Source organism: Puntigrus tetrazona, chromosome 4, assembly GCF_018831695.1.
Source record: "Puntigrus tetrazona isolate hp1 chromosome 4, ASM1883169v1, whole genome shotgun sequence".
NCBI lineage: Eukaryota > Metazoa > Chordata > Actinopteri > Cypriniformes > Cyprinidae > Puntigrus > Puntigrus tetrazona.
The window spans coordinates 28,068,286-28,093,241 of NC_056702.1; the positions used below are offsets into that span (position 1 = coordinate 28,068,286).

At 36.9% G+C, this 24,956-nt stretch overlaps 1 protein-coding gene and 1 pseudogene across 1 annotated transcript; both read left to right on the forward strand.

Annotated features, from left to right (window-relative positions):
- Positions 1-12,573: 12,573 nt before the first annotated feature.
- krt91 (keratin 91) lies at positions 12,574-14,685 on the forward strand. Its single transcript, XM_043236671.1, has 7 exons — positions 12,574-13,104; positions 13,275-13,357; positions 13,444-13,600; positions 13,690-13,851; positions 13,947-14,072; positions 14,157-14,377; positions 14,466-14,685. The coding sequence occupies exons 1-7, from the start codon at positions 12,637-12,639 to the stop codon at positions 14,593-14,595; spliced, it is 1,347 nt and encodes a 448-aa protein (XP_043092606.1). The 5' UTR covers positions 12,574-12,636; the 3' UTR covers positions 14,596-14,685.
- Positions 14,686-20,934: 6,249 nt separating this feature from the next.
- Positions 20,935-22,974, forward strand: LOC122342670 (annotated as a pseudogene).
- The last annotated feature ends 1,982 nt before the right edge of the window (positions 22,975-24,956 follow it).

A 24,956-nucleotide genomic window follows, 5' to 3' on the forward strand; every position in this document is an offset into this window, starting at 1 on the left:
TATATATATATATACACACATATATATACATATATATATATATATATATATATATATATATATATATATATATATATATATATATATATATATATATATATATATATATATATATATATATACATTTATATATATTTATACATATGTATACATATACATATACATACACAAATACACACACATAATTTTTTTGCACAATATTATTAATACTTTCAGTTCCAATTTAAACTGAAAAATATAATTAAATAATATAAGATTATAAGATTCATATATATATATATATATATATATATATATATATATATATATATATATATATATATATATATATATATATATATATATATATATAGACACACACACACACACACACACACACACACATATACAATGCCAGTAGGTGTCAGTAGTGAGCGTTTAAAAAGTGAGTCATTGAATTGTTCATTCAAGCGATTCTAACGGCATATTTATTAGACGTTTATCTAATAATCATCTAATAATATTAGAATATTAGCACGGGCTGACTCATTCTGACTAGTTGATATGAGACACGCTGCGGTCCCTTAATCAAATAATATTGTTTTGGCTTTTTGAACTGTTTGTAGAAGTATTAAACAGTCATAATGGTGAAAACGTTGTGCAATGCTGCCTAACTAATAGTATTTTAAACATAAAAACACTCTTTTTTACCTCAGTATGCCTCACAGAAGACACAGCTGAACGGCGTACATGAAGAAAACGGTGCTGTAGTTACAGTATCTACCGATTGGCGCTAAAATGCAATCAGTTCAATAAATAGAGAAAAAAAAGCACAGCGTGAAAGCAGCAGGGGGAGGTAATGCACTGATTCAAAACGTCCTTGTTCAGCATTTTCAGACGGTAGATGGCAGCCTGCAATAACTGTTCGTGTGTTTGGACAGGCCAACGTACAAATACTTTTGTTCATAAGAAGTGGATGAGCCTTGCCACTCTTCTCTTGCCAAAAAATCGGTTTACTGCAGGCGTACATAAAATAAACCCTATAAAATACACCAGACTGAATTAAAACAATCAGTAGAATTAAACGAGCCGGCAAATACCTGCACTTCCTCTTCATGTGAAAAACAGTCAAAAGAAAAATAGGCATTTTTGGTCAAGGGATAAATGGCTTATTTGCCTTAGCCGCTAGATGGAGTTCTTTGCTCAAGGGACACAGCACGATAAAGTCACAAGACTGTGCTTACATGTTTTCCACGCATGGAGTATTGAATTGTTGAATGACTGCATTCACTTTACTGCATTTCCATCTGCAGATCTATTTATGGTGGTCTTTGATTTGCCAGTGGATAGCCGAAATCAGCCAAATAGTAAACCTTTTTACCCATATTCTTGAATAATGCGTTGTATCGTGTTATTGGGGTTAAACAAATTAATCATGGGAGTGCAACGCTGTTCTAATCATTTGATCGGTGTTTCTCAATTCCGTCAATAATCAGACACACCCAGTTCAGATCACGGAGCGCATAGCTAATGAACTAATGAGGTGAATCAGGACTTAGATAAGAGTGGCATGAAAAAAGAAGCAGGATTGAGAAATACTGGCGTAGACGAAGCAGCGGCACCCACTGGGGCAATAATCAGCAATCAGCTGTATAAAATCAGACACTCCCTCGAAAGGCCTGCCTCTCTGTCTGAACAAGGGCACTTGTAAAAGAGGCCAAGCATTTGTTAGTGAGTTACACACACACAAATATTACACTACATTAGCCTATGTTTGGATTTGTACAAAATCTTTTTCACGGTCAAAAGTGGAGATTAGATTTTGAGGCAACAGTCTTTATGCCACTGAGCCGTTTTCACCAGAAATGGGCAGGAAATCTTGTAAAAATACAGGAGCGGATGCTGGAAAATGTTGCTCAAGTTTTCGACTGCTAAAGAATACGCCCATTAGGAAAATGGCCTTAAAAAAACAAGGCCAGGTTTTCATTGGAACGGCTCCAAGCCCAAAAGGTTAATGCCCCACAATGGCCATGTCAAAGCCCTGATACAGAAGACACTTTCTAGTTAATATAAACAGTTACAGTCTGGTTCGTAGCGAACAAAAATAAAAGTGACATTTGCAAATCAAAAAAAAAAACTGCTTTGGCACTGCATTCACATGTTGAGCTAAATCATTTAAAATCACTCAGACTGCCAAACGTAATAAATGTGAGTATGTTTTAGTTTTTTTGCCAGGAGTGTTTTTTCCTGCCACAGTCAGTTTTGGCTTGTTTACTGAGGTTTTAAAGACATTAAGGCTTGTTAAAGATGCTTTGAACCAACATGGATTGTGAAAAGCACTATGCAAATAAAATGACCTGGTTTGACTTAATGAATTCATTTATCATACTCTTATGTTGGACAATGTTTACACTAACAGGGCTTGGTCTTAAACTAGCACATGCATTAGCTGAAATGATATTTAACGAATATTGTGTAAGCACTCTCTATGACGTCGTCAACTTTCAGCTCTGTAGTGCTTCATGCATCCAGTACAACAGCTTTAAAAAGAGCTGCCTATAAGTAATGCATATAACGTAACACAGCTCACGTAAGCAACTTTGCAGCAGGACTCTTTTTAGTTGTATAAGCGCTTTCTTTGTGCGAGTAGCTGAAGTGATATGCATTTTGAGGATATTTATGAGTGAATGTCCAGTTCCATTGCTGACGCCATTGACTTTCATGGTGTGGACAAAAAGGTGAAACATTAGGAAAGTATCTCTGCAAAGTTTTGAGAAGTTTTATCCCTTTGAGAGAGCATACAATGCATGCTAAAAGCACCGCAATGAAGAAACTTACCCTTATGAAAACAAACCACACAGTTTAATGAGATGAAGCCTGCAAAAATAAAAAAAAATGTTTAAAATGTTTATTTTTTCTTCTCCATGACAATATGATTGCAGGTGTAGTCAGAGGATGGCACATTCTTTCTTTTCTTTTTCGGCGAGTGACAAAAAGTTGGTATGTTTTGTGAGTAAAGTACGCGTTTGACACCTTCTCCGGGAAATGCAAGGAAGGTAAATGAATGGACAGCATGTAACGGGTAGAACTGGTCGGAGCGGATGCGAGCGTGTTTGCTCGCGGGTTTCAATGAGAGTGTGGTTATTTACACAGCGAGACAACATCTGCATGGTAGCCCTCTATTGTGGAGATCTGTGTACGAATCTCTATTAAGATCTACTCAGACTCCCACTTTCTACCATGTACGCACGAGTTCGATGTGGAACATCATTTTAATCCAAATATTTAGTCTTGACCATATCTCTACACCTACATCTACGAGTAAAGCCTAAAATCAAAGGAAATGATAGATGAATGACACTGATGTGCAAGCACCAAACACTAATTGAAATCCTGAACTTAAAACTTATCTTAACTTACAAAAACTTTTAACTGGTTCTTCAATTCTGATTGATTAATCACAATGTTGTTCCAGGGTCAACAAAGAGGTTGAACTTAGTAAAATCAGGTACTGTTTTTAATTTATGCCCTGGTGTTACCGTTTATTCCAAGAGTTATGGAATAAACGGTAACACCGAATATATCGGTAAAACGCGGAATAATCTGTCAACGTTGCAGTTAATCTGCAATGTTGACAGATTAACTGCGCCTATGAATTTTAAATGAATATAAATTACTAAACTGTCAGCAACTTCAGAGTGCTGATTATTTTTTATGATCCTGTCTTCAGAGGGATGGTGACTCAGATTTGGGATAACATCTGAATATATGGGGCTTAGTTGTGTTAACCAAATAGAAAACATCTAGTGTTATGAATTTGGCATGTAAAGGTCGCAACTGGAGTTTTTGCCTCATTAACAAATCAATGACAGTTGTTTAACAAAGATAAGAAAGATCACAGGATCACTCAGTTATCTCCATTCATCAGGCAAAGCGATCATTTCAGAAACACTGAAGACTATTGTATTGGAGTCAGAAGGATCTGACGTTAAAAACATTTTCACTGACTAATGAAAAATTGCTGATTTTCTTTTACTCTTATGCCATCCTAGATGTGGACTAATTTGTATATTTATCCAAACAGATTTGGATTAATTTAGCATCACTTGCTCACCGATGGATTCCCTGCAGTGAATGGGTGCCGTCAGAACGAGAGTCCAAACAGCCGATGAAAATAAAAATATCATTATAAAATCCACAAGTGACTCCAGTCCGTCAAGCTGTTTTATACATCAAGACATTTTTAACTTCAAACCGTTGCTTCAGTCTGAATCAGGAGAGAAATATGTACAAATCAAGCACGGTTTACAAGCAAAACCAATTCAAAACAAACTTGTTGGTGGATTTTGATGTGACCTTTTTACCAAAGAAAATGCGGTGCTTCTCAATATTCATTAACGTTTCGTCGCTCCACCTTCCTACATCTTGTGACCCGGAAGTGTTTTATCAAGTAAACGTGACATACATTCTCCTCTCCCTTCACATCTGTCATAAAAATTTACATTTATATTTCAATTGTTGCATTAGCATTTTAATTCATACATGCCATATATATGAACATGGCATCTTACTTCACTAATATATATTATAAATGCTTTAAATAACACATTTAACAACATATGGGCTGATCCCTTTAGCTCAGCCAATGATGCTTTGAAGTGACGCTATTAGTGGACATTGCCTTTTCCTTGCATCCTTCCGTCGTGTCCTAAGGGGGTGGAGCTAAGATGCGAAGAAAGGAAATGAGGATGCACACATAGACTTGGTATAGTATTTTGGCCAGAAGCAACAGTTTAAAGTTAAGTTAAAATTAAAATGCCTTGATTTATTTATTTCTTACAAACCAAGATTAATTAATGGTTAATTGATGGAATGGATTGGTGGTACTTGTGCTTTATTTGTGATGTTTTTAACGGCAGGGGATCTACTGGTGAGCAGATAACAGAACACTCAATTTCTCAAAAATCTGTTCCGATGAAACTAATCCATTCATATTTTGGAGCAATCTATTCCTTTCAGACAAACTGCTTAGATGGTGCAGTCTTAATTAAACAGATAATCTCTCAGACCACAAATTGATATCTTCATGTTTGTTGTGGCTAGAAATGCTGTTGCACATGTTTCTGGATGGGTGATCTAGCCCGTGGCAACACTCCCAGTTGTACCAGCATTTGTTTTACAAATGAGATGCTAGTTATTTGTAGGATTATCTGAAAGAAACAACACATTGTTTGCTAAAGAAACTGCATGTGTTAATACTGTCACAAACAGCCAACTGAAGGGGAACAGAGCTATAGAGTATTAAATATAATTGGTGAGTGGAGAGATAAAGTCTGGGGAAAAGGCTTGACGTGCACAAATTCTAGTTTTTTTGGAATGGAAAGGTTCCATAGATGTAAAAAGTTCTACATGAAACCCTCAATGCGGAAGCTTAATTTTTAAGTGTAACGGTGATGAAAATAACATCAAAACTGGAAATGGTGTTAAATCCATTCAATTTTGATTCAGCAGGAACGTATCACTGATCTTCTGTAAGAAAGCACAAGCTGAGCTGACTCTCAAGCTGGGGTTACAGCTTCTCAAATGCGAGCCAGCTGGAGAACAGATTTCATTGGCAAAATTGTGCAATAAAGCATCTGCAACATACTTCAAGTCAGTGATGAGGGAATTATTTCAAGATATGCACCAAAGACTAAAATGAGCCCCAACATAACCTCCTTTGTTTGTACTGGAGCTTGCGGGGTCTCATTTAGTTAAGAGAAGCTGTTTTTGCAGGGTTCTGTCTGAACAAGTGTTATATATTATATGCATATATTCCCTTATATTCAAATCACCGTAATGTATTTACTCACACACACAACCTACTCCATTCCACATACTCCATTCATGATGTTGCTTCAGGGTAACAAACCAAGGGTACCTTCTGAGTATTATACAACTTTAAGAAAAATGAAAAAAGCCAATTTTCTTAGATTCTGGCATTATGTTTTAGTTTTTTAAATTCTTACATCAGCAAAGTATTCTATTCATATTTTGTTTATAAAAATGCACATTGTAATTTATTTTAACATAATGTGCATGCATTAGAGGGTAATATGCATGTTATAGAGGGTCAAACATTCCTTTTTGGTTTAATGTCTATTTTACTAAGCCTTTGTTTGCACATTCTTATGGTTCACAGAGCTGTCTGCCTTTGGCTCTTCATGTTAACTGTAAGGGCAGGTTCCTGCAACTCCGAGATAACTACAGCACCTTATAGGGCAATAGTCATGAGGCTTCTTTTAAACCACCCCTGATGGGAATAAAAACCACGAATGTTACAGGGCGCACAAAATATATTTGCATATAGTCATAATGCATATAAATGTTTGGGGTTAGTAAGATTTTTTTTAAACTCAATACTATTAATCAGCAAGGTTGCATTAAATCCATCATAAAGTGGCAGTAAAGACATATACCTTTTATAAATATTTCTATTTCTGTATATTTTTTCAGAAAGGTTTCTGCAATAATACGAAGCAACTCAACTGCATTGATTTTGTATATTGATATTAATAAAAAAATGTTTCTTGAGCACCAAATGAGCATGATTGATTGAGGAATAGATTACATTTTATAATATAAAATGCAATAAAAACGTTTTTTACTGTATTTTTACTATATTGATTAAATGATTGCAGCCTTGGTGAACACAAGAGATTTCTTTAAAAAAAACATTACAAAGTGCTTCTACATTTTCAAATATTCAAACACTTACTGGGGTTATCGTACATACAGCATTCATTTTTTATTGGCAACAGACAATCACAACAACGTTTGTCTGCAAACTCACACGTTATTCACAAAATTCACAGTTACACAATAAAAATAAGTTAATGTTTGGAAAATATAAGCAACAGTTCCTTTCCCTCCCTGGCAACAGCAGTGGAAAAGTCACATCTTATATTCCACAGTTCATTCTAATTAACTGGAAGCCCAACAGCAGTGCGCAGCTGAATGGTTTATGGTGAAAAATATTGGACACATGTGTGAGATATTGGCTTACATTCCTCTGTTGGACTGCACTTGCGGAACGGTTCCAGCAACGGACCGTAAAAGGGCAACTAACTCCTACAGACAAGCTGAGACAAGCTCTAAGAATATTACTCAAGTATATTTTAGGATATCAGACTAATCCGGGGAGCAAGTCACGAACGTGCACCACTTTTGGATGATTTTAGTCTTGTAGTGAGTCACGGCCTAGAGACGTCAGCATGGGAAAACAGTTTTTGCTCTCTTAAAAATACGTTCAAAATGGGGCCTTTTGCATTTCGGTAAAGAACTATTTAATCCGAAGAACCCAAACCGTTTCTGCAGTAAAAAGGTTCCTTGGATGTTTTTCGTGTCAGTAAGAAACAGAAATGGCAAAAATGGTAATTGCAGAAAACAGCCCGTGGCTTCATTCACCACATCTGGAAAGCAGAGTTGTAGATATGAAACCATAAGCTTTAATTCAACCGCAAAAAAACATTTCTCAAGAATATCTGACAGCACAGTGTGTGAATAAACCTGGCGAGTGATTGATGGAAGGGCGGAGGTCACCAATAGCAGTTTTTCTGCTGTCATGCTTGTGTTTACTTGCCAAACCCTGAGGGAGAAAGAACGAAAGAATCTGTCCCCTAGTCTCTGGATATTACCCAACCGGCGCTTTGAATCAGTCGGACACACCCAGTCCTGAGCTTCACAGACCACTTTAACAGCAAGCATAAAACATAAAATGAATTTTCAGTTCTGTCTACTGCATGGTTCGGCAGAAACCTGGAACGTGCAGAGATTCACAAAGATCCCCCCGCATAAAAACAGACACTTTCTTATAATCCTAGTACAGTAAACAAGTGACTCAGTTATGACTCACAATGTTCTGCAGGATAAAAGAATCACTTTATAAATGAATGCCATGGACAGGTTCTCACGGGTGTTTTTATGTTTTTTTTTTTGTATAAGTAACGCTTACGCATTCTGTATTGTATTCTATTTACCACAATTGAACTCTTTAATTATTGTGTAGGCATGCTATTAATATTAGTAGTACTACAGTTATGTTATTGTAATGCCATTATTGCCAGTTCAGGTACATTTAAGATACCAATATAGTACTATTTAACTACTTGTATAATCTTAAACAAACCAAATATTGGCTCTAGGTTATTTTCAAATCCGGTAACGGGTAAACTAATCGTTTAATACCACAATAAATGAGGTAATTTGTGTGTGAATCGCAATTTAACCCTGTTTGCACCAGCACAGGTTCACAACCTTGGACACTATCAGTCTGCATGTTTATAGTAACCAAGTCTATGTAAAATATCAATACCTTTTAAAAGGATACACCCAGTGAGGGTTAACTGTAGATTTAGACCCGTACGCTGCAGTAATGTGAGCTTCAATGGGTGGAGTGGGGTGGGGATTGGGTGATCCAATAAAACGAAGGCAAACTGAAACCTCTGTTCAAAACGCCCCGTACTCTCAATGCCTTAAGACTTACGTAATGGGTTACAGATGAAAAGCTCTTTAAACTCAAGACAAAAATCAAGCAATTCAGTGTTTTTCCTCTAAACTCAGACGTCATGGGGAAAGATAGAAAACATCTCAATAGACCACTTGTTGCCACGTTATTGTAAACTTTACGTGAGCTGGACTTATTGTAGATTACTGTTATTGGAAGGCACACTTTTGTCAATGCAACACACCCAAACCTCCTGTTTGGTTAATGATATGGTGGTTTCTTGCAAGCGCGGGTGTTAATGAAGCTCTTGACAGCATAGCATTTCCTATTCAGCGATGCCATAAATCTCTGAAAACCGCATAAGAACAACTGACTCTTTGAAACTCCTAGTGCGATCAGGTGAAAAGTGAAGACGTTTATTGGTTGAGAGCAAGCAGATGAGTACGTGACGGGCCTGTACTAGCCTTTGTTTGCACATTCCTGAAATCTGTCTTCAGTTAAGACACACTGAAATACTAGACAAATAATACTGAGACAAACATTTCAACAAGGATTTTAGGATAGATTTTAAGATAAATATATAATTCAGTAAAAAATCTTTTACATTTTAAATAACCTTTTGGCCTTTTTGGACATACTAAAAATCATGAAGAAACGAATTTCACTCAGAAATTACTTTTAAATTCTGCAAACTAAGTAGTAATGCACTGAATTACATTTTTAAGCAGAAAGTATTTCCTAGTAAAATATACTCCAATAATCTTGGTGTTATTTATTTTTTTTACAGTCTATATTCCATTTTGCATGCAGATTTAATTGGGGTTATGGGTGTCAAATAATCTACATATATATATACATATATATATATATATATGTATGTATGTATATATATATATATATATATATATATATATATATATATATATATATATATATATATATATATATATATATATATATATATATATATATATATATATATATATATATATATATATATATATAAACTGTATATACTGTATATGTACTATATATATATAAAACTGACATTAATAATAAGCAATTATAACCGCAATTTCAACCAAACATTTGTTTTCATAAAACTAAATTACCCTTCTTCATGTTATTGCAAGCATAAGAAGAACAAAGAAAAATTGCTCAAGATCACTTGTGAAGTTTTGAAAAGAACCAGGAGTGATTGACAGGAGGGTTGAGGACACTGCTAACACAGTTTCCCTCATGCTTGCGTATACTTGTCAAACCCTGAGGGAAACAAATGAAGGAATCTGTCCCCTTGTTAGTCTGTAGATGTTGCCTAACCTGTGCTTTGTACAGATCCGACACACCCACTGTCCTCAAATGCTTACCTGGTTCAGACCCACAAAGGGTCACATTCACTAAAAAGGCTCGGCACAATAGCGCTGCAATGCAAATCTAAAGAGAAGCCAAAGAAAGACACATTGATTGAAACGCATTCAAAATATATGCTTTTGTTCAGAGGAATAAAGAAAAGCAAACGGTGAGACACATGGAGATACTAAACTATAAACTTATTTTGTTGTTGCTTAACTCCGTGCGAGTCATATTATTTAATGAATGCACTACAAGTAGATTCTTAATATTTCATTGCATTAACTAAATCCACAAAGTGCAATATATTACCATCGCTGCAACAATTTGCAAATGCGACACTGAATGAACAGAATTTCACAGGTGGTTCGTCTGCGTATTATGATTATTGTAAGTAACTTATGTTAACATAAATATTTAATTGTACAGAACAACTACAAAGAGACAAGCCCTATTTACCAGCTGCACATAACTGGCTTTGAATAATTCAGAGGAACAACAAATTACTGAAGAGTTATTTTGCACATAATTACTATGTTACTCTTAATAGCGAGTCTATTTATCTCAGTTTAGTCTTTCGACTTTATGTCACACTCCTCTATTTGTCATGCTGCTATTGTGCTGGGCTACCATAAAACCATATATCACCAAATGTTTGACTTTTTCTCTGACACTTCCCTGTACTTTATTTACACTTAAGCGGCTCAAAGGTGTGAAAGAGGACCACCCTTTTTGACATCTTAAAAACTGTTGGTAAACTTCCTGTCGAGTTCAATATAAGTTTATACTTATTCCCAGGCAAGTCTTTTCATACACATTTCACATTTAGTCGTAGAAGTAGAAATGCATTTTTACTATCAATGTTTCAGAACCTTGGTCATAAATACTTAGTAAGTCTTTTTAAAATACAAATACTCCTGCAGGAAAGCATGAATCTGTGGCATTTAAGCAGATATAATGTAAGCAGGATGGGTGGAGCAGACGTTCAGGAGTGGAAAGCCATGCAGACCAACTTAGGCAATGCATTTCAACACCTTTCACCCTCATTACAAAAGAGATTCATAAAACAGCTGAATTAGACAAGACCCAATTGCTTGCACTTTAAATGAAGCAATTTATTATTTAATATCTTGCTTGATGCATAAATAATGAGTTAAAAAGCTTTTGATTGTGTTCACCACATTCTCTCCTCCTACTCAGCTTTATATGGTACTAGGCGTTTCGTATCCAACTTTTATTTGTTCACTATAAAACACTCACTGCTATCAGCTCAAGTTTAATTATTAAAAAGCTTTCTTGTTCTCATATCAGCCAATTAAAATTTACTGTCTTAAAATCTACGCTAACAGCCATTCCCTTTTTTTCTAGGGTACTACTTGTTTGTTTTTGCACTTTGATCTTGTTTCTAAGACAACAACACTAAGGCTTGTCTTTATACTATATACAATCATTGTGTAAAGAATGATTTAATCCAAACAAAATGCATCACTTGAGATGAATAAATAACTAGGATTTTGAATGCTTAGGTTTAAGAGTTAAATAAATGCATGTTACTTTTTTTTAAATAATAAGATATTAAACATCATGTTCTATATTTTTATATGTACATATGATACAGATTATTATATAATAAAAAAGATATGAAATGTTCTATTCTATATTTTTATATATAACAGACACAGTAACAGTGGCTTTGCTGCTGCTTGTTTACAGGGTGTGTCTCAGTATTGGCACCCTGAGGGCAAAAACTCTCACTTTTCTTGTTCATGTATTTGCAGCACTGTTTTACCCTCAGGTTCAATATGTTAATCTTGAAATTAGTGATTTTCAATAAATTCTAAAATTCTATACACTATGCATATTATATATCTATATACCTTTAACTTTAATCTACATTCCGAGTAGTATTGAGAAACTGAGCCTCAAGTCTGTCTTTATCGCTCTCTCTCTCCATATATATATATATATATATATATATATATATATATATATATATATATATATATATATATATATATATATATATATATTTTAATTTGAGGTTCTTATCTGCATTCTCAATTCAACGTTTTTGTATTCCATTCAACTGTGCAGAGAGAGCCTTTTTGTTTTTTCAATAACAACTCCCGACATGTACATAACATTATAAAATCTATCACGTAATGTTAATAAGTTCTCACAGAATAAAAAATATGCAAAAAAACTAACCAAAGTTTTGACAAAAGTTATCAGATAGAACCTTATAATTCCAAGAGGATAGATAGATAGATAGATAGATAGATAGATAGATAGATAGATAGATAGATAGATAGATAGATAGATAGATAGGTACATAGATAGATAGATAGATAGGTACATAGCTAGATAGCTAGATAGATAGATAGATAGATAGATCGATAGGTACATAGCTAGATAGCTAGATAGATAGATAGATAGATAGATAGATAGATAGATAGATAGATAGACAGACTTTTATATCCATAACAATAAAAATTTGGAATTTCAGTGCACAAAAGTTATTTAAAAAAAACTATTAGACCAAGAATCAAACTTCACTATGGCAAAATGCTTACTTATAAAACCAACTACATGATCTTAATCTCAAACATTCAAACCATACAGTTGGCTAAAAGCTGTGTATGTGTGTGTTTGCCTTCAGAGAGTGAGGCAGCGGTTTCTCACTCCACCTCTTTGGATAACCCACTACGCCCATCCATCGTTCCCTCCCTCGTTTATCCAAATAAAAGGATCACGGGTCATTTTTTTCCTCACTTCTCACTCTCTCCAGTCAGAGAACAGAGCAGCAAACCTCCTCTACAATCATGTCTGTTTCATACAGCCAAAGTTACAGGTCCTCTGGAGGATCCATGGGAGGATCCCGCCTATCCATGTCCCGTGGCAGTGGAGGGGGGCATGGCATGTATGCAGGAAGCGTGCATGGGGGAGCTGGAGGACGTGGAACACGTATCTCAAGTGCCTCTGCTTCCCGTTCGTTCTCTGCTGGAGGAGGTGGCGGCTTCGGAGGTGGTGCTGGTGCTGGTTTTGGTGGCGGATTTGGTGGAGGCGCTGGCTTCAATCTGTCTGATGCCGTTGATGTGTCTGCAAACGAGAAAGCCACCATGCAAAACCTCAACGACCGTCTGGCCTCCTACCTGGAGAAGGTGCGCTCCCTCGAGAAGGCCAATGCTGAACTTGAGCTGAAGATCCGGCAGTTCCTGGAGAGCAAGACGGCCCCCTCTGCTCGTGACTACAGCGCCTATTACGCTACTATCAGTGACCTGCAGAACAAAGTATGTGGCAGGAAAAAAAGAGTATTTGTAACTGCTGATGTACATTTGTGTTAACTTGTCTTTATATGAATAATGTGCTGAAAATAAAGCAGCACTATGCATGTTTTACCACTAAACTCAAAACATTTACAAGAGATATCTAAATTAGTCTATATTCTTGTCTTGTTAAGATCCAGGATGCCACACGTGTGAATGGAGGCATCTATCTCAGCATTGATAACGCCAAGCTGGCTGCAGATGACTTCAGGGTCAAGTAAGTCCATGTAACTAAGAGAAAAGCTGACTATAAACATCTCAAATGAGCCTAAAAGTTTAAATAAGGGTTTGATTTCTATGCAGGTATGAGAATGAGCTGGGCATGAGGCAGTCTGTAGAGGCAGACATTGCAGGTCTGAGGAGGGTGCTGGATGAGCTGACAATGTCCAGATCTGATCTGGAGATGCAGATTGAAGGTCTAAAAGAAGAGCTGATCTTCCTCAAGAAGAACCACGAGGAGGTAAGCTGGTGCTTGTTTGATAGTCTTCAATAGACCCATTTTTCTTCCTGATAAAGAACATGCTCAGTGGTTTGTTTTTGCATTTTTAGGAACTCTTGGCAGCACGCGCCCAGATGAGCGGACAAGTCAATGTAGAGGTTGATGCGGCACCACAGGAAGATCTGACCAAGGTCATGGCTGAAATCCGTGACCAATACGAGGCAGTTGCTGCCAAGAATCGCAGAGACCTTGAGACCTGGTTCCAGGCTAAGGTAACATCACATTAGTTAAAGTTTGTCATAAGAAATCAAAACCAAATCAAAAATCAACTGAGCTGACTGCTTCCAATGTTTATTGTTTCTTACAGAGCGAAACCCTCAACAAAGAAGTCGCTGCAAGCACAGAAAACCTTCAAACGTCTAGATCAGAAATCACAGAGCTTAAACGCACACTCCAGGGTCTTGAAATCGAGCTACAATCACAACTCAGTATGGTAAGCAGATGACCAGGTCAATCTTGAAATCTGCTGTTTTGATGCATCAGACAGCCTTTAAAATAATGAATTTCCCCTCAACAGAAAGCATCGCTTGAAGGCACTCTGGCAGACACACAGGCCCGCTACGCCGCCATGTTAAACGGTTACCAAATGCAGGTGACCAGCCTGGAGCAGCAGCTGGTGCAGCTTCGTGCCGATCTGGAGCGTCAAGGGCAAGAGTATCAGATGCTTCTGGACATCAAGACCAGACTGGAAATGGAGATTGCAGAGTACAGAAGACTTCTGGATGGGGAGGCTGCTGGGTGAGTCATTAACCTTTAGGCATTTATGTCCTGATTTGTGAGATTAGAATTATGAGTTGTCTATAACTTTGTTTTCCACCATCTTCAGAACTGTTCAAACCAAGCAACAAACCTCATCCACAACCTCAACTACACGCAGACAAGTGGTCACCATTGTAGAAGAGGTGAAGGATGGCAAAGTGATCTCCTCCACTCAGGCTGTGACCGAGAGCAAGTGAGATTTCAAAGAACAACCAGCACAACTCTCGAGATGAAACAACCCAACTCAAGAGTGATTGAAAAAAAATCAATAAACTGGTTTAAATGTGCTACTGTGTTTGGGTCATATTTTTTTCTCAGATGCTTTAATATGGTTCAAATTAATTATTTGAAATGATCAGAAATGTTATTTACCTCATATTAAACATGAGCTTGGCTAAGAATGTTTGACAACACTGCCTTTTTTAACGTTGAGTTAAAAAGTAGGTTATGAACCTAAAGTTTACTACTTTCTACTACGTTCTATTAAAAATTCCACAAAAATATTATGCAATGTTTTTCAACATTAATAAATATATACAGGGTTTGGACAGTAAAACTAACTCATGGCTAAATTTGAGCAGCCTGGTGGCCTGGTTTTGCTTAAAATATTGCAATGCACGTAACATTATGGGTGACATATCAGAGTTCAATAGAGGACAAATTGTAGGTGCACTCATGCCAATGCCAAACGTCGGTTTTAATGGTGCCAGCAGTGAAAATCTTGGGCTGTGGAAAATGTGAAACATGTATTGTTCTCTAATGAGTCCACCTTCACTGTCTTTCCCACATCCAGAAGAGTTACGGTGTGAGAAGCCCCAAAGCAGCGTACCACCCAGACTGTTGCATGCCCAGAGTGAAGCATGGGGGTGCATCAATGCTGGTTTGGCTGCAATATCATGGCATTAGCTAGGTCCAATATTTGTGCTAGATGGGCGCGTCATTGCCAAGGACTACTGAGCCATTCTGGAGGACCATGTGCACCCAATGGTTCAAAAATTGAATCCCGAAGGTGGTGCTGTGTATCAGGATGATGATGCACCAATACACACAGCAAGACTGGTGACAGAGTGGTTTGATAAATATGAAAGTAAAGTTGAATTTCTCCCATGGCCTGCACAGTCACCAGATCTAAATATTATTGAGCCACTTTGGGGTGTTTTGGAGAAGCGAGTCAGGAAACGTTTTCCTTCACCAGCATCACATAGTGACCTGGCCACTATTCTGCAAAAAGCATGGCTCAAAATCCCTCTGGCCACTGTTCAGGACTTGTATCTGTCATTCCCAAGATGAGTTGATGCTGTATTGGCTGCAAAAGAAGGCCCTACACCGTACTAATGAATTATTTAGGTCTAAAACCAGGCATTTCAGTTTTATTTTATTGTCCAACCCCTATATATATATATCAGAATGATTTCTGAAGGATCATGTGATACGACTGTGGTAGCAACCTAATGTTGTGGGACTGTTTTTCAGCAGCAGGGACTGAGAGACTTGTCGGAGTAGAAGAAAAGTGCATCAGTGCATCAAATTATACAGACAGCCTTATTAAAAACCCAGTCCAGAAACCAGCTCCCCATATACAATCCATAATGGTTATCCTCCTCTGCCAAAGAGTAATCTAGACTTGCTTTCCCCAGTTCTGTTTACTTCACATTCGCCATTTGTTGCACGTGATGTGTTTTCATAAGAGCTAAAAAGATGAAACGTGGCATTTTGAATGATCTCTTAGATCACTAAATATTGAGTAAACTGATTGATATGCTACCATCAGATGTGAACAAAATGAACTAAAACTGAATGATGGTACTACTGTCTTCTGTAGATCTGCTTTAGAGTTTAATCACTCCATGCAGCATTAACAGCATTATCCAAACAAATTGAATAAACATCAAACTCAAGCTGAATAACACCACTGCCAGCTTCTGTAAAACTATTTATAGCTGAAAGGAACTTGTTTTAAAACTGCTACTGTTATTTAACTGACCTGAACCAACACTGACTGGAGCCAAAAAAGGCTACTGCTCCACAGTTTCTCTGTATGTTGACGTGTTTCCTGTGCCATGTTTGTAGTCAGTTTGTAGTTTTTTCCCTTATGTTTAATCCCCAGGTGTGTTTTTGTGAAGCTTAATACCTCCTTTGTACAGTGCCTTGTGAAAGTATTCATACCCCTTCAGTTTTTTTTTTTTTTTTTACATTTTATGTTACTGCCTTATGTTAAACTTATGTCAAAATATATATATATATATATATATATATATATATATATATATATATATATATTTTTTCACATCAATCTACACTCCACACCATAATTGTAAAGCAAAAACGGGTTTTTAACATTTTTGCAAATTGATTAAAAATAAAATGATTCCACTCCATAAGTATTCATACCCTTATCTGGCACAGTTGAAATTTAGCTCATGAGCATTCATATTGCTTGTAGATGTTATAACACTATAGGGTGACGTGAACCTCGGGCAAATTTAAATGAATGGGTATGATTTGGAAAGGCACATGCATCTTAATAAAAGGTCTAATAGCTGATAATGCATATCAGAGCAAAAACCATACATTAGGGTGAATAGAAACAGCCCGAAAACAGGTTTGCACCAAGCCACACATCTGTGAATCCAACACAAGAATCTCTGTTCTGATTACCCTATTATTTACCTAAGCATCATGTTTGAAAGAAACCAGTTCTGTTCATCACCTGCAGAGTACCATCCCAAAAAAAAGTGTGCTGATGTCATGCTGTGGGGCTGTTTTTCAGAGGCAGAGACTCAGGGACTCATTAGAGTAAAAGGAACACTGCAGCAAAATATAGAGATAGCTTTAAAGGAAACCCAGTCCTGAGCATTCAGAAACTCAAACTGTACAGAAGGTTCACCTTCCAACAGTAGAATGACCTTAAACACACAGCAACAGTGACTTATAGACCAAGCAAATATTTCTGGAAAAACCTGAACATGTGCATCTGCACCCATCCAACCTGACAGAGCTTGAGAGGTGAAGAAGAGAGGAGAAGAGTGGCAGATAATTGACAAATTGCTGAAGAGCAAAGCTTGTCGCATCAAACATAAAAGATTTGAAACTGTAAAAATACTTTGCATAAATATTCATACCCTAAACTACATATTTAGCTAATGTACTTTATTTTAGTTGTGTGTAAGGAGTCTAGACTGATGTAGAAAAAAGTAAAGTAGTTTGATTTAAGTATGAATACTTTTGTAAGGCACTGTATATGGAATCCAAAAGGTGAAAAATGCTGCCTTTAGAAGAATGGAATCCAAGGTATGAAGTCATTAAGACACGTCCAAAGTTAACTTTAATTCTCTCCTCAAATGCCTTCATCTGATTGATTTTGAAGGCAACATATCCTTTATTGCCTTTGATATGCCACAATCCTGTGCATGCCATTCTCTGACAGTTAAGCTAAAAAAAAGATGGTGTTGGAAAGTTGTGTGATCGTTATATGCATGTTTTTGCAATTTTTTCCACTTTTGATTTTATTTCTAATCATAATAATTCTATTGTAATATTTGTTAACCACATCTTACTCTATTTTGTTGTAGATCACTAAACAATTACACTGCCTAAGAATCCGGTCTGAAATTAGCTTTGTGAAAAGCCTTCATGCCCAAACACTGCCTGCAAAGTCAATATCTGCTAAGACAGCAAAGAAACTAGTCAGCAGCCTGAGTTTTCGGACATAGACTACATTGCCCCTGTGTTACCTTAGGTCTGTCATTGTTTGTTGTTAGTATCTTGTCCCAGTTCTTCTTGTTCTGTGTTCACTGTTGTTGTTTTCTTTGGACTATTAATAAACCACTCTGCACATACACTATATTGCCAAAAGTATTGGGTTATCCCCTTCCAATGAACAGTTTTAACTACTTTAGCAAGATCCATAAGTACAAGTCCTTATGTTAAAGCACAGAATGATTTTCTAGGGAATTGTGTGCTTCTAATTTTATTGCAACAGTTTACACAGGACCGTTTTCTATTCCAACATGAAAATACCTCTGTGTATAAGGCAAGATGAAAAAAGTCAGTGTGGAATAATTTGCCTGGTCTGCATAAAGCCAACTCCAAATCCCAGCTGAACACCTCTGGTTTGACTTTAAATGAAGTTCTTGAGCCAGAAACTCATCACCAAACACCAATGTCTTGTACATTTGCTATATGAACAAAAGTATTGGAACCCTTTCTGCGGAAAAAGGGCACCTCCAAAACTGTGGCAACAAAGATGGAAACATAATTGTATTTAAAAATGTTGCAACAGTTTTGGAAGTGTCTAAATGTCTGCACCCATATGTACAAGTCATTTGCGTTTAATGAGTTTTTGGCTCAAGGACTGCAATTAAAGTCACACCAGAGGTGTTCAGCTGGGATTAGGAGTTTGCTTTATGCAGACCATTTAAATTATTCCATGCTGACACAATCAGCCATTTAACCTTGCCGTATACACAGAGGTATTGTCGTGTTAGAATAGAAAAGGGTCCTGTCCAAATTGTTGCTATAAAATTTGAAGCACATGATTCCCTAGAATATCATTATATGCTTCAAAATTAAGATTTGTACTCATGGATATTACTAAAGTAGTCAAACCTGTTCATTAAAAGGAGGTGACTCAGTACTTTTGGCAATATAGTGTAGATCCTAATTTTCTTCTGCATTTCTTGTTCCCCACATGACAACCACAAGCAAAAAAAAGTTTCTACATTCTACAAGGACATTAATTAGCATTAATATAAATTGTCCCAAAATTGTCTCAATTAGTGAACATTAAAGGACGGCAGTGTACTTCCAGGGCTGCAAGTGCCACCACTTCAAAGAGTGGGATGCTAACAGGCAGTTTTCTTAAGGTATTCTACACCTTTGTTTAATCTATTTAAGCACACAATGGCAATAATGGTATGAAAACGTGTTTCATTTTCAAGTTTAGTAATAGGTGACTCCTGGTGGCAGAGGAGTGAAAGCTTGCTTTCTTTGTGTACTTACCACCACAGCAACGATGGCAAAGTTTCTTGGAGTGAATGCCTCACAATTAATTACAGCACACTGTTCTCTCCAGCAGCCTAGTTGATCCTGCCTGCGAGACAACACAAAATGCCAGAGATACAACACGTCACTGCTGAATACCTGGAAGAAATAATACAACCTCATGAGCGTTTTTTTTTTCATTGTAGTGACTTGTCTTTCATACCATTTGTTAACATCACACCTGGTCTGCTTTTAAAAATCTGTGTGGCTGCATGGTATTCTTCACGTCTGGCAGCTGTAATGTGTTGCCACATGCATTTTTTTTCCTGTAGTTTTGAGTAAACTTTAATATTACAATAAACGTAAATTTTAACCTTTCAGACCAAGAAAAGTATTAAGAATTTGGATATATAATTAAAAATCATTTTAGAGCACTAAATGAGCTTTGATAAAGCTGACTTAGAGGCTAAACATTTAATTCAGATCTTAAAGTATGCAATACATAGGTTCTTAATGACCAATAACAGTAACAATCACTAATAACTGTTGATGTTTCTTGAACAACCAAACATGAAATTTATGCATAATGTTAATGCTGTAGGAGTTACTTTACCTGCCTGCTCACTTTAAACCTGAAGACCAACCACAACACTTCGTTGTTTGTTTCTGTCATTAAGTTTGTTCGAGTTATTTGCCCAGTGGGTTTATAGGCTGAGGTATAAGCAGTTTAATATCACTTTTCTAATTGGGTAAAAACAGATAAAATCTAAGTCATCAATTAATTATAATGATGAATGAAGAGATAAAATCTAGAGCCCCACTTTTTTAAAGAATCTAATGACCTTCTCATGAAAAGTATTGTACTATATCACAATTATGAATACCACCAGTATGAATGATCTGCTCTGGAGCGGATATCTGTTGATTTCACAATCAAATTAATATTTCTGATAGGGTTTGATGTAATTAAATAAAAAAAACCTGCCAGTTGTACTGATGTAAAACCTGACACATTCATTGTAGATGAAACAGGTTTGTCATGCCTCCGGCGGATTCTGTATAATCTGATAACAATCAGGTTTCCAACAAAAAGTTGAAATGGTTTCATTTCAAGACTTGGACAAGGCAGTTATAGTTTTATGTGTGACAAATGCTGGATCTACATATGTGCAGTTATTCATTTTCTAGTAATTTCTTTTTTTAAATAAAAGCGCTTGTAAAAAAATGTTTGTTTCTTTTTGTTAAAGAATATTAAACCTACAATGCAACCGAGTACTGACATGAATGACTATTAAGCAACAGGTTATGTTTTTATAATATATTTTGCAGAGTCATGGAAGGTGCAAGCACAGAAGTGTGAAAAATCAACAGCTTAAACTAACATAAACCTCAGATTTATTTTTGTTGTGAAACTCTAAATGATAACATACTATTCAAACCTGTCTTTAGCCACGCCTCCTGCCTCAGGGAACAGGGAATAGTTTCACTCTCCATCACCTAAAGCATTCTTTACAGTCCCTCCCCCATTTATCCACATAAAAAGAACAGGGGTCGTCTTCTCCTCACTCAGCCGCTCTCTCATTCTCCAGCCAGAACAGACAACGACAGCAAGCCTTCCATCGAAAAGATGTCTTCTTCTTCCATGCGCAGTTACATGTCCTCAGGAGGATCTTCTCGCTTCTCTGGCTCTGGTGGAGGAGCTGGTCGTGTCGCTTCAATGCGTGCCAGTAGTGTGTACGGAGGAGCAGGAGGATCTGGGGTCCTTATCTCCAAAGCCTCTGCTTCTCGTTCCTTCACTGCTGGAGGCGGCGCTGGCTTCAATCTGTCTGATGCCGTTGACGTGTCTGCAAATGAGAAAGCCACCATGCAAAACCTCAACGACCGTCCTGGCCTCCTACCTGGAGAAGGTGCGCGCCCTCGAGAAGGCAAATGCTGAACTTGAGCTGAAGATCCGCCAGTTCCTGGACAGCAAGGCTACTCCTGCTGCTCGTGACTACAGCGCCTATTACGCTACTATCAGTGACCTCCAGGCCAAGGTACGTGACGTAACTCTTGAAAATATTTGTCAAATCGATCTCCCTTTAGACAAAAGTTAACTAATTGTGAATATATAATAATTTGTATACATAACATATGTAAATAGTGTCAAACACATTGCATTTTTCAAGTATTCATAAAAGAGTGATCTTACATGTTCTTTTGATGCATCTTCATTCCATGTCCCTGTAGATCCAGCATGCCACTGGTGTAAATGGAGGGATCTACTTGAGCATCGACAACGCCAAACTGGCTGCAGATGACTTCAGGGTCAAGTAAGTCTGCTAATTAAAGATAAAAAAAATGATCTATGAAAAAAAAGGATCCAAAGCACTTACAACGGGTTTTTGTGCAGATATGAGAATGAGCTGAGCATGAGGCAGTCTGTAGAGGCAGACATTGCTGGACTCAGGAAAGTGCTGGATGAGCTGACAATGGCAAGATCTGATCTGGAGATGCAGATCGAGGGTCTAAGAGAAGAGCTGATCTTCCTCAAAAAGAACCATGAGGAGGTAAGTTCCTTGGTTTACACTCAATAGTTCCTCTTAAAAGGAATGAGAAACATGCTCAGTGGTTTGTTATTGCATTTTTAGGAACTCTTGGCAGCACGCGCCCAGATGAGCGGACAAGTCAATGTAGAGGTTGATGCGGCACCACAGGAAGATCTGACCAAGATCATGGCTGAAATCCGCGAGCACTACGAGGCAGTGGCTGCCAAGAACCGCAAAGATCTTGAGGCCTGGTTCCAGGCTAAGGTAACATCAGATGTTTTAAAGAAAAGGGCAACATTTGAACGTCAACCATAACGTAAAAACATAAGGTTTGACTGCTTTGCTGTGCCTCTCACAGAGCGAAACCCTCAGCAAGGAAGTTGCTGTGAGCACTGAAACCCTTCAAACGTCCCGATCTGAAATCACAGAGGTTAAACGCACACTTCAGAGTCTTGAAATCGAGCTACAGTCCCAACTCAGCATGGTAAGCAAGCAGACATGAATCTTGTAAAGTTTTGTCATCACACTGCATAGAACACAGGATAACTCATCTTTCTCCAACAGAAAGCGTCCCTGGAAGGCACTTTGGCAGACACCCAGGCCCGATATGCCTCCATTTTGTCCAACTACCAGTTCCAGGTGACCAGCCTGGAAGAGCAGCTGGTGCAGCTCCGTGCCGATCTGGATCGCCAAGGACAAGAGTACAGGATGCTTCTGGACATCAAGACCAGACTGGAGTTGGAGATTGCAGAGTACAGAAGACTTCTGGATGGGGAGGCTACAAGGTGAGACGCAACTACAACAAAATCTCCAGGAACAGCACATACGTTCTGATTTAGTGGCCATTACTTAATAAACTTTGTATTTTACCTCTGCAGTGTCACAACCACAAGCAAAACATCAACTACGCGCAAAGTGGTAATCATTGAGGAAGAGGTGGTGGACGGCAAAGTGGTCAGCTCATCCTCCCAGTCTACAAGCCATACCACGTCTTAATACCACCCTTGAGCAAAATCTATCATTACAAAAACAGTGATGAAAAGTCAATAAAGTGATCTGACTGCATTTCCGTGTATGTCTTGTTTTGGTATCATTTGCACATAAAATTCGCTCCTATTTTGGAAAATACAAAAAGTCAAAAAACAATAATTAGCAAGCATAATAAAACTACTATTTTTGTTCATATTATTGCAAGTATTGATATAAACTGTTAAAATGAGAAAAAATAGGGCGACCAGTTACTCAAATACTCATTTGCATTTGCATTTAATGTTTTTGTTTTTCAAAATTAATGTTTTCAGTAGATCTAAATTGACTTACTGGATTACAGATTTTTAGAATATTTTATTTAATAATTTGAACAAGCTCCCCTCAGCAGATTATTTTATTCAGTTCAGTGTTTATACAAATGGACATCACTTTTCTTTTCTATGATGTTTAGCATATAATAACATGAACAAAAATGTGATGTTATAAGTGCATGATATCAATTTAGCTGATCTTAAGACATAGATTTACAAAACTTACCAAACAGTTGATTTTTAAAAACACTTTTTTTAAAAAGAATTTGATGGCAAATGTCTCAAAGGAAGTGTGTCGTCTCAAATTGTGACTTAATCCTATTTGACTAATTTTAGGTAATGTATTGTAACTACTTTTTAGATAATAAATAAATGTTCCATTACTTGATATCAACATCAACAAGTGCATTAAACATTACATTACCCCAGGTTTTACTAACTGGGGTTAATGTAAGAACAGCAGTGGGGCATGTGAGTTGTTGTTTTTTCAAGCTAATAATTAATTCAGTCATAAACATACTAAACAAAAACATTTTTAGCTGCATATCAATGTGACCAGCTTACACCAGAAAACATGCAAATGTCTTGTTACATTATTAAAATATTAACTTCCCCAAGGATATTTCAAGAAAATATTTTATGCCAAAGGGGTTTCAGAATGTAATGTTTCAGAATCGCTGCATTACATGAACAAACATTAATAAACATGAAAAAATTGGTTTACCAGAATTTAAATAATTTTGTTTAGCCTTTCAGAACTAACACTTATTGAAGGCCTCTGAACATTTTACAGCTATTCATCACCAGTGTATAGTAACTTGCATAATTATTTGTTTCACACATGGGCTAATTGTTTGAGGGACAAATTCAGAAGCTTGGACTGCTAAATTATTTACATGGCATTAACATTCTCTATTGTAAATTTGGTCAAAGCCACATGATCTGATACACTGTAAGATTCTTGGAACGTATTAAGCATAAGAAGTATTAAGGAGAATAAATAAATGTCATTTTAAGAATAGCATGCAATCGTGAAACCCATAAATAATTGAAATCTCATTATGAACATTTTAAGATATAATATAATCCAGTAATAAGCACACACACATTTTGTAATCTGTGTAATCCAGATTACATGTAATCAGTTACCACCCAGCACTGTTCTTTCGTCTACTCACCAAATTAAATGTGGTAATCAGCAGACCAAGGTCAGGATAGAAAAATTATGAATATTATTGAATATTAACATTTGCATTAAGTGTATTTAAAACAATATAAAAGCTATATAAAAGATATGTGAGCAATACTACTAATTTGGCATAGGCTGGTAAAGGTTGCAGGGTCAAATCTTAAAGGGGCATCACCTGTGCCGCCCTAGGCAAAGGGCATAACCTCAGGTAGCTCTAGGCCACCACAAACAATACATATTTTTAAACCTTTCTCTCATTAAATAACTGATTCAACAATGTGCCTCTAGAAACAGGCTTGAGAAACACTGCTCTAGGTGACAGTCCCTGTAGCGAGTGTAGTGCAATAAAATGCATTTTGTTGCATAACCACATACTTACATTCCCGGGAGGGACCCAGCAAAGTTTCTGGACATTGCCTCCTGTTGGCCTAAGGTGTTAAGAAGGGTTCATTCTGTACCTTCAACATAATATGGGTCAGAATTGGTCAGAAATAATTAAAACGGAAGGCAAAATCTTAAATCATCACTCAAGAATAAGCTCAAAGTAACAAAAATGT